The following is a 12292-nucleotide window of genomic DNA, read 5'->3' on the forward strand; positions in this document are numbered from 1 at the left end:
TAGATAAAATATTTACGGTAGATAGCATATTGGACGAGTACCTAAGATTGTCTAATCGTTCGTCAGTCATTGTTGTTCTCAAATGAATTTTTACAAATTTAAGAATACTGAATACTCTTTCATTGGTCGCTGTAGAGACGGGTGATGTATATGCTAAGCGACACAAAGCATTAGCTAATGGTATAACAGTTTTGGGTACTCGTCAAATATGCTATCTCCCTTAAATATTTTATCTAGTATCTACTGTAATTTTATTATAGTTTAGTATGATATCTACCGTATGTCCGTATGCTGTATATTATACATACTTTATCATTTTGCAATTAAGATTTAAGATTAAGCTTTTATTTAAAACCCAAATCATATTATATTTATATTTTATACCTTAGTAAGTTAGATAGGTTTATACCTTTATATTATACCTGTTTAATGTGTGTTTGTGAGTCGTGTCGATTACATACATGGTTTTACTGTGATTTATTTATTATTAAATATTTAATAATTATCATTGTGAGTTTGTCAACTATGAGTTATTTATATCGACACATAATTCAAAATGACGGTATATAGCATACTAAACAATCAAACTTGAGGTAGATAGCATATTGGACGAGTACCCGTTTTCAACTTATTACTCAATCCATAATTGACTTTTAAGTGTTATTAGAATCATTATCTGTATTAAATCTTAGTATATTTATTTCATACAGAATTCCATCAAAATCAATTACCTTGGATAAATGTGAACCTGGAAGAAATAAAGAAAAAGCTTTCTTTACATCCTTCTAATGTAATGGTCGATTTTAATGGAACTGATAAAATATGGTAGATAGGTTGAACCGAAGAAAGACAGGACTTCAAATTTTCTGCCATCAAATTTATTAATGTATCTAAAACTTGACTAAGTTATTTTCGATAAAATGATTCTAATGTGAAATCAGCTTGAGTATTGGAATTAGAATCAATCTTTTTAGGATTCAATCGTTTCCTCTGATGTCTCTGAAAATCAACAACTGGGTCCACTTCCATTTTCAATGAAAATACTTTGGCACTTGATATGAGTTTATTTAATTGGTCTGTATCATTTCGGATTTCTTTTAATGATCTGACATCTGACTGCACACTCTATTAACACAATACCATCAACTTAGTACCTACTCACACAGACGACAGAACGTGTATTGTGTAATGATTGGTGGTGCAGTAGACAATTATGTACTTATGTAGTGGATGGATGTACGGGATACGGGAAAATGTTTATCAGTTTATATCAACAGTTTTAAAAATAGACATGGGCAATGGGCTATTCCATGGCTATAGCACAGAATAGATTAAATTTAATCTATTCTGTGGCTATAGTATACTTTAGTCTCTATAGCCGTGGCTATAATTCTAGATATATATATATTATTTTATTTATATCAATAATCAATTTACCATTTGCCAACTGATATCGAAACTATTTATATTTTAAAATTGGAATATTTTTACAAGATGTTTAATGTTCATTTCTAAATACATGTTAAGTTCCAAGTGTTCCTACAAATACGTTATTTTATCTAACAAATTCCGTATGCCGAAAGTGCCGACTTTCATTACGATTATCCGATGGCGGGGTGTCACGACCACCAATACCTCACTAGTCTCCGGCCCTGAAGGGCGCCCATCTGTCAATATCAAGGGGGGTGACAATCTTAAAATAAAAATTAAGAATCGATAAAATTGCTTTTATTAAACAAAAAAAAAATAAATAATAATAATATTTTAAAACAAAAACTGCAAATTGCGTTTTTGCAAACCAAATGTTGAAACTACTTTTTCAATGAATTCGTTGTCGTTTTGAACTTTTCGTCTATGAACGCTGAGCATACACAGTCCATCCAACGACAGCGATAATAAAATAAATATTATTGAAAAAGAAAAAGATAAATCAGACGATGCATGAAAGTGAGGAAAACTGGTTTTTCCATAGCTCATAAATATACTTATATAAATAACACTTTATAGTACAGTGAAACCTCTATTAATGGACACCTCTCAATAGTGGACCCTTCCCAATAGTGGACACTTCTAAATTCCCCGGCAAAAATGTATGCGCATAATAGGAGTTATAACCTCTTAGTAGTGGACACTCCTAATAGTGGACGTGGACACAATAAACTGGTACCAAATTAAAAATTACCTCTCATAAATGGACACAATACATGTACATTTCGAAAACGTTTAATAAAAATACTATATTTATCTGTTATATATTCGTTCATATTTTATCTTATCTCAATGGTTTTCCTAATCGAAGAATTACTAATGGTTCGGTGTTCGGTTATGTGTTCGCCGTTCGGTCGTTAGTTGTGTGCAGCACATTGTGTAAACACGTACCTGCGTTAAAATGAATAATAATAAAAGAAAAAGATTGAACTTAGAAGAAAAATTAAATATTATTAAAACCAAGGAAACAGAAAATCTAAGTGTTCGTGTTTTAGCAGAACGATTTTGCATAAGCAAGTCACAGGTAAATTTAAATATTTCATTTAAACACATACATATTTTGTTTTAATTTATCTAAAAATCATTTAATGAAAAATACAGGTGAATAACATTTTACAAGATGCGTGTAATTTGAAAAAATATTACGCTGAGAACGGCAATGAAGATATGAGGAGAAAATTTTCGAAGACATCGGATGGAGCACTTGTAGATAAAGTTACATTTGAATGGTTCTGTAGAGCCCGTTCATATAATTTACCTGTTTCTGGACCATTGCTCCAAGAGAAAGCACGAGAAGTTGCAAATGAGGTAGGTCTAGAAAATTTTAAAGCTTCAAATGGTTGGCTTCAAAAATTCCGAGAACGTCATAACATTTCTTTTAAAAATATATGTGGTGAAGGTAACTCTGTTGATACAAGTGTCGTAGAAAAGTGGTTAGAAAAATTGAAAACATTAATTTCAGATTATGAACCAAAAAATATATTCAATTGTGATGAAACAGGTTTATTTTTTCGAGCACTTCCTGATAAAACATTGTGTTTAAAAAACGAAATTTGTCGTGGAGGTAAAATAGCTAAAGATCGATTAACTGTTTTACTATGTGTAAATATGATCGGGGAATTTGAAACTCCGTTAATAATAGGAAAATCACTAAAACCACGTTGTTTCAAAAGTGTAAATGTATCAACGTTAGGTGTTAATTGGAAAGCTAACCGTAAGGCATGGATGAATCGAGATTTAATGACAGATTGGCTAATGTGTTTTAACAGAAAAATGGAGATGGAAAATAGAAAAATTATTTTATTTCTAGATAACGCTAGCTCACATCCTGATACATTAAACTTAAAAAATATAAAACTAATATTCCTACCTCCAAATACGACTTCGATTTGCCAACCACTAGATCAAGGAATTATTAAAAATTTTAAAGTTCATTATCGCCAACGATTACTTCGTCATATTTTATCTAGAGTTGATCAGAATGTAGAAAACAAATCTATAAACGTTTTAGATGCAATTTTTTGGATAAAGTCCGCATTAAAAAATATAAAACCAGAGACAGTCAAAAATTGTTTTAAAAAGTCGGGATTTTTTTCGTTCGATACAGCAGAATATGTAATGGAAAATGACAATGTTGCAAATTTGGACTTATTCTCAGAACTTGTACCGAGTACTATCGAAATTGAGGACTATGTTTCTATAGATAATAATATCCTTACAGAAGACAATACATTAATCATATCAGATATAATCAATTGTAATCTAGACAATTTTAGTGAAAAAGAAACCGAACAACTCGAAGAACAAGAAGAAGAAGATGAAGACGATTTGATATACAATCCAACGTTTGAAGAAGTTTGGAAAACAATAAATAATTTAAAAACATATTTTAAAAATAAAGAAGATGAAATCGCATTATCAATGGTAGCCAATTTACAAATTCATTTTGAAGAGCAGAAAAAATTTACACAAAAAAAAATTACAGATTTTTTTAATTTTACATAATCATTAAACATTTTTATAAGCATTTTTATACTACATATTTTTTTAATACATACATACATACATTAAATATACATACATAAACATACATATTTATATTATAATATACATACATAATAAATAATAAATATTAATATTCCAATGTATATGTTCATATACAGTGTACATATAACCTGCAATTTCCTATAGTGTCTCCCTATAGTGGACATTTAGTAATTTTTTGCAAATGTCCACTAAGTAGAGGTTTTCTCAATAGTGGACAACTCTCTATAATGGACAATTTTTAATTCCCCGTGGCTGTCCACTATATAGAGGTTTCACTGTATTATAATCATTATACATTAATATTATACTAATATATATATATGTATATATGTTGATGATTGATCAACATAGTATTACTGCGTACGACAATAATTGATTAACGAAGTACGAGTATATGTATGTACATAATGAAGTATTATCATTAAAAAAATTAATAACAATAATTTTTCTAGGGGGTGACATGTCACCTCCTTGCACCCTCTAATGGGCGCCCTTGACTGATAACTGTATGATTGCGATATTACACAGAATTCTATAATACTTGTATTGACGGACTAAGATATCTTAGTCCGTGTTTGTATTATTATATCAACTTCGACCAAACCAGCGGAGGATTCCGGCACACTTGACGATTTAGGTCGAAAGTTTGTACATTAGCCTCCTCATATATTTTGTGTTACATTTTTAATTATTATAAAACGTAAACGATTGATAAGGACGATATATATGTCATACGACAATACTTAGATATACATATTACGTATATTATTATACATTAAGTTATTTGTAATAGAACGATTCTTGAAATAAAGCTTTTGTTAAAATTTTGTTTTTTTTTTTATTATCTAGTCTAGTATCATATGATACGATATCATACAAAGCGGATTAAGCAAGCAATGATTGTTATAATAAGTTGGTACTAATAAATTTATTTAATAATTAAACTAAAACTATATTAAATTATAACTATAATTATTTCATAATTTATTTGTATAATAAATACGTAAATTATTTACGTATAATATTTAATTATTTTTACTCAGCAAAGTTTCAAAAATAATAAACATCGAAGACATAATTTGTCAAATTAATACATGGGTTGTAATGAATTTAATAGAGAAAGATGATGATGTTGATGGAGAATAGTTCTGATTCATAGTGTTATTTTTTTAAGTACTTGTTTGTTATCGTATTTCACAAAAATTTATGAGGCGAACATGTCTTGGAGAACGCATTTGAAACCATCTCAAAAAATATATCCGAGTTCTGGCCTCCAATCTCCATAGGTATAATATATGATTAAATATATATATAGGTATTATACCTATATGGCTAAATACTTGTGCATTTCTTAATAATGATATATGTTCACGCTGCCGCCTTTCCACTGTCCGAACCGGTCTGCGTAATCGCGAGTGCAATGGACTTTTCGGCGACCCCCTTCTTCTATAGCTACGACCTTGTGACCACCGCGTTTACCCGTCATATAATTACAGAAATCTGAAATACACTATGTTCAAGATATACTAAATGATTACTGTTTGTGTGCGATAAGCTCGCTGACTTTATCGTCGCCCTCCTCCCCTCTTGTATATGTGGCATCGGCGCCTTTGACTTTGACCACCGCTGTTAACTTACTCACTCGTTCGCTGGTCTCGTACGACATCGTCGAGACGTTGCCGTAAACTCTCGGCCCGTGTGTGTCGTTAAATTTTGTATTATTGCACCCTTATTCTTTTATAACGTGTGTGCCGTCGTTGTATCCGTCGCTCTTGCCGTGCAGACACTAAAATATAATATATATATATATATATATATAACCACCTATTATTATTTGGGCGTAAAGTTCGTGAGTTGGTAGTGTACTGTATAATCACTATAATCCATACCGGTGTTCCTTGCAGCGGAGAATTCATGCGATCACGTTGCTCAAGATCCAAGTCGTCGATATAGGTGATATCCATAATTATTATTATTGTTATTATTATCATTTGTTTTGTTTTTTTTTGTATATCGATTTTTGTCATATTAATTGGGCGCCCTAATTTGTCACTATTATTATTATTATTACTAATTTATTATCTTAATATTTATATTATATACTATTGTAGCACGACGGTGCGAAAAAACAAGTTCTTGTTCGTATTATTATATTTATTATTTTTGGTCACCCGTCCCTTTTATAGGTCACCATATTATTATAGTTGTTATCGAGATAAATCTTTGGGTATTATCTTCCCGAGTATATATTTTCTTTTGTCATCACCATTTAAGGCCAACCGCCACCCCCCGCAGGAGCCTTTGTGGTACACACTAAACAGACAGTTCGTCTCCGTCAGCCTTTGAGCGTGTGACAGTCGGGACCATTTCCGTTTTGTGTCGCCTCAGTTTTTATTGCAAACTTGTGGAAATCGCCTTAGCCTGTACACCGTGTACTATTGTAATTACGCTTCTATTATAATTATATTTGAAGTGTTTAAACCGTGTCGTGGTTATCGGCGTCGCATTTGGATCAACATCCCGGTGGACTCGGTGCGACCGGACGTATCTAGTATGTTCCATGTACGTTTTCCTTTCGTCAGTTCCGTTCGACTCCATAACATATTTTTAAGAAGAGTGAAGTGCGAAATCGTAGCGTGGTCATCGGATTGTTAATATAGTCTATATATAATATTATTATTACGTCCGCGATATATACATATAAATTATGTACGTCAAGTGTCGCGCCGCCGACGTCGACCCAGAAATATATCTCTAGATCAGGTATGCCCAACCCGCGGCCCGCGAAGGTATTCCAACCGGCCCGTAATCATTTTATAAAAATTAGAAATATGTATAGGTGTAAAAAAAAAAAAATTATTATTTACAAAAAAATGTATTTTATTAAGTTTTTAAGAATATAAAATAATTTTTAATGACGAAAACAAACTAACAAGAACAACTATAGCGTGGAAATATTGAGAACTTTAAACACATACGATTTGAGTCATAAATTCGATAAGTGAATAAAGATAATATTATAATATCCGATAAAATGTACAATAGATACACCTATGACTAGTTTATATTTTATCGAAATTAACAAAAAAAAAACCCATGATGCATATATGGCTTGCAGTACAAATATACATTTTGAATGTGGCCCGCCAGTTGAAAAATGTTGAACATGCCTGCTCTAGATTATAATCGAATATTATATCTATATTCGGCGATTATATTTGGGTCATTGTCCATTGTCCGACGTCCGTCTTTGGGTAGCTATTTTGAGTGTCGGGCTGATTAGCTGTAGCCGCCGATGTGTTGCCACCACCGCCGTTCGCATCGACTATTCTTTGTAGTACTTCCGATCCGGCGTAATTATTTTATTATAATATACAATTATATTATTTACATATCGTATTGTTGGTGTGGAGACGTCCACTTTTATTATTATTATTAGTATTTATTATTCTATTTATTTATTATTATCTGGGCTCGGAACTTCTAGAAAATGTATATTTTTTTTGGTTCGTTTTAGAACATCCAAAGTAAGATACAAACATGTTTCCTATTTCTCTGATGTCATACACGAAATTTTATTTTTCTATTTTTTTTTGCATATTTACGGTTTTTACTGCTATTTTGCTAATTTAAGGTTTTTAATGCTATTTTTGGTATATTTTTACATAAATACATATTGTAGGAGCTATTTTGCTAGTTTGAAGTTATAAATGCTGTTTATGTGCATATTTTTAAAAACGCGGTCAGTCATATTATAATATAATACGATATCACGGCCCGCCGCAACAGACCGCGTTCTGTACTTCTATGTGCTCGGACCTTTAGAATGTTGTTATCGTCGATTAAATCGGACAATTTCGTGCGTTTCCAATAAATTGTTTATTTTTAAAATCGTGTCAGTCACATCGTACTATCGCACTATCATCGGATTCGTTGTATTATCGTGCTGTCGTATTAACATGTAATAAATAATGACTGAACACAGACTTACACAGTAATTTTATTTTAGTGTTCCGCCGTCGTTTAGATGTGTTGTGTGTTCGATTGATCGTAAACTGTTGTACATACTTTCGTGTCTTTTTTTTTTTAGTGTTTTCATATTAATTTAAAAATGCCTAAAGTAAAATCAAATAATTCATATTTAAAAAAATTCAGTAAAATTAAATATATCTTAATTTTCATGTTTAATAGAAATTTTATTTTGCATATTTTCCAATTTTTAGTGCTATTTGTAGCGCTTATATTAAAGGGTATATTAATGTTTTTATGTGCATATTTAAGCGCTAAAAAAGGCACGGTGTGCCTTTTGTATTTTATATAGCATATGAATTTGCGTGTTTTATTTTATTATTTTGTATTTATTATTACCCAACCTATATGTATGCAAATCATTGGGGCTAACTGTCCAACAAAAGCGCTTTTGGCGTACAATATATATAATTTATTTATGGCGGGGCGATAACAATACGGAAGCGTCGAAAAGCCAACTGTATGTTTTTTTAAATTTTATTATTATAGATTATAACAATTATTCATTACTATCAATTATAACTCGTAATTATCACTTAACGCAACTCAAATGTACGCGTTGATACAAGTCGTTATTATGGATTATCACAACTCATTATTATGAATTAGAATTTAGAACTTATAAATTAGATAAATTTGGAAATGGGGTTTGTGGGTGCTTTTAAATTTTTATAATGGATTCAAATTCTTGCCTACCATATAACTCACTACTTACTACTTAAGTAACATAGATAAAAGAGTAGATACTCAAGTTAATTATCATGTATTAACTATACAGTATAAATTTGGAAATTGGAATTATTTATTGTCAAAGGTATGTTAATAAATAATAATAATTATTTGTAGTGGCAGTTCTAGTGTAATGGCATGGTAGACAGTAGCTCGTACTTTAAAAATTTTGTCCTAGAACCGTGACCGATTATTTGCTTTTTAATATTATAAATTATATGTCTTAATTATCGGTGTTAACGTACTATAGTTTATATACTTATTACCATATTAAATAATACTTAGTTATTGAATTAAAATCAATAATTGTTTCTTATGAATTTAAACAAAACAATTAAAAAATATTTTGATATGGGACTCAATTATTCAGAAATTTTGGAATTTTTACATAAAAATGATGGTATTTTTAAGAGTTTGTGCATTTTAAAGAGAAAATTAAAAAGTTTAATCTCTTGCTCGCCGAAAAATTTTTTCATCTCTTGTCGCTATCACTGATTTTTTGTTATCACAAGTCCAACATTCATCTCAATTTCATGGCTACAAATGGATGCATTTGAAGTGCATTTATAATGATTTTACTGTTACATAAGAAACGGTTTAATGTTTGTTGAATGACTTAGATCCTGAAGGTGTAACTATTCGAAAAATAAAAAGACTAAGAAGACGAAAGTGTCATAATAAAGGTCCTAATTACCTGTGGCACACTGATAGTTATGACTAAAACCCAATGGAATTTCTATTATTGGATATATTTATGGTTTTTACTTTTTCTCATTATATTGTATGACTTTAAGTGGTACCAATTTGTAAAGACCCTAAAGTTATTGGTGGATTTTTTGAATTCTGTTAGTATGCTTAAAGATTGTCCTACTACATTGAGAACTGATGCAGGAACGGAAAACCGACATATCGAACAGATACGAAAATTTTTGCATAGGAATAATCATCCAAAGAATGAAGCTTGGTGGGGTAACATTCGAAAACACTGCAGTCAATTTTGGATGAATTTATTTTAGTCATTAAAAGATGATGGATATTTCAACAGATCATTAATTAATAAAAATCTAATTAGATTTTGTTTTATTAACATAATTTGAATGAGTTTAGTGTCATAACTCATAATGTTTTGCTTAGACTTTTAAATAAATTCAAATTTTTATTTTAAGAATGAACTGAATGACATAAAGAATGAGTAGAATAGTCATAAAAAATTTGAAGCACCAAGCATTCAATTGCACCATCAGGTCGTTCAACTAGCATGTTTAATTTACCTCACTTGTGTAACTCTGATCATATCTGTTAAATGTATAGAAGGAAGACATATCAGCGTGAAAAGATGAATATGTATTAGTTTCTAAATTAATATGTGTTAAAACTGTTTTTGAGTTAAGTCATATTTTAATTAAAAAAAATAATTTAGTTGTAACAAATGATGTCTATGATGCAGTAAATGTATACATTGAGCAAACAATATTATTTGATAAAATGCTTGAAAATAGAATTTAATATTATAAAACATTAATAGCATTTTTAGTTATATTAGTAGTTTACTATAATACAATATATTGCTCAATGCTCATATCATGTAATTATTTTATAAATTAATATTTATAAAAGAAACACACACATATATAATAAATTAACAAAACTATTCAAATGACAAGATGCAACATATTTTCAGTTTTCTGGAGTGAATTTTTATTTACAAAATATATACCTCAAATTATACATACAAATCAAACAACACTATTACACTGATAATAAAAAAAAAATATATTATTCAGTATAATGCAATTTGTATACAGTATTTTTAAATATACTACTATCCATATAAAAACAAATTATTTAAAAGATGCAATATACTTTCAATCTTCTTGAATGAAATGAATAAAAAATGGTGTACGCATACAAAAGTGGTGTATATGCAATACTTATATGATAACTAAATAAATAATTAGAATGCAAAAACCTACACTATATCGTCTATATCCATTACCCAAATGTTTGATGAGAGAATGCAATTTAGTTCTTTTCGAAAATCGGTGAAGTATTTATACTTGGAGGGGAGCTCTAAGGTACCAGAAAAAGTATGAGCTACAGGTGCATGAGCCAAGCCAATGGCCTTGGTGAATTCTACTATAATTTTATTTTGTGTAATAACGTCAGCTCCGGTAGAAAATCTTAAAAATTTCTGTCGAATCTCATTAGTTGCTTCCTTAATAAACTTTAAAAAGATCAAGTATAATGATATATAAATACTAAGTACATATAAAAATAATTTTATGTTTATGATATAAACCTACTTTTTGAGAAATCCATAAGTCTTAATTTCATCAGTATTGGTTTCAATGCATGATAAAATATTTAGAATATTTTAAGCAGTTATATCATGAACCATAATTTCAAACCTAAATAATGTTATTTCATATTATTAAATGTTAATGAATTAAGTTAAAAGAAAAATATACTTACATCTATATCATCTTCACTGGAAGAATACGATAGCTCCTATTTTAATATTCTAGATAAGGGAACTTCGTAATACTCTATTATTCTTGGTGTTTCTGGTTCCCAATCCTAATAAATTAAATTTTATATTATAAAATGTTAAAGAATTAAGTTCTGTTGTACTTTTGTTTTCTTAATCATTCATTCTAAAATAATAATTAAAAAAAAAAAATTATAATCGATAATAACTTGTCGTACTATATAATTTATTATTCGTACCGTCGGCAGTTTGCCAAAAGTTTCTTGTTAATTGCAACAATTTTTGTTCATTTTATGAACAAACTGTGAAAATGCTGTAAAAAACCAAGAAAATGCACTAAAATTGTCAAAAAATACAAAAAAAATAAATACCTTAAAATAATCAATATCACCCAAAACACATTTTATATTTACAGACCAACGTTTCAAAACACACAAAAAAAAAAAAAATGCCTTTGCATTAAAATCCTAGCCCTAGTCATTACTCATTAGTCTTTAGTCAATACATAAAAATATAATATGACACACATGATGAGTTCTTCAGTAATTAGTGTAATTTTATCACTGAAAATTTAAACCTAAAATCATGTTTTTTTATAGCCAATATATTCATTTGAGATTTAGTTTAAACTAGATAACTGTTATTTTATACCTATATTTAGTTTTTTATGAAATTTAAATTTTCAATTTCATATAGAACATTCAATTTTGGTTGAACCAGTTTGAATGAATCATATACCATTAGATTTGCTATACATTATAAACTCTAAAAAAAAAAAAACATACTAAATAAAAATTAAATACATATATTACATTAATAAATAAAAAAACATATTATATAATATTTACAATTTATATACAAATACTTAACATCTTGAAATTTTTTTCAAACCTAAATAACATTATTTTATATTATTAAATGTTAATGAATTAAGTTAAAAGAAAAATATACTTACATCTATATCGTCATCATTTTCATCTTCACTGGAAGAAAGTTCCTCTTTTAAAATCC

At 29.2% G+C, this 12292-nt stretch overlaps 1 protein-coding gene across 1 annotated transcript; it reads left to right on the plus strand.

The window, feature by feature from the left end:
• Positions 1–2389: 2389 nt before the first annotated feature.
• Positions 2390–5194, plus strand: LOC112593918 (tigger transposable element-derived protein 6-like). The gene is made up of 4 exons (XM_025338513.1): positions 2390–2512; positions 2590–3471; positions 3571–3843; positions 5153–5194. Exons 1-4 carry the CDS (start codon positions 2390–2392, stop codon positions 5192–5194), a joined length of 1320 nt encoding a protein of 439 aa, XP_025194298.1.
• The last annotated feature ends 7098 nt before the right edge of the window (positions 5195–12292 follow it).

The sequence above is a fragment of the Melanaphis sacchari genome, unplaced genomic scaffold (genome assembly GCF_002803265.2).
Source record: "Melanaphis sacchari strain LSU unplaced genomic scaffold, SCAv2.0 Contig2137_pilon_pilon, whole genome shotgun sequence".
NCBI lineage: Eukaryota > Metazoa > Arthropoda > Insecta > Hemiptera > Aphididae > Melanaphis > Melanaphis sacchari.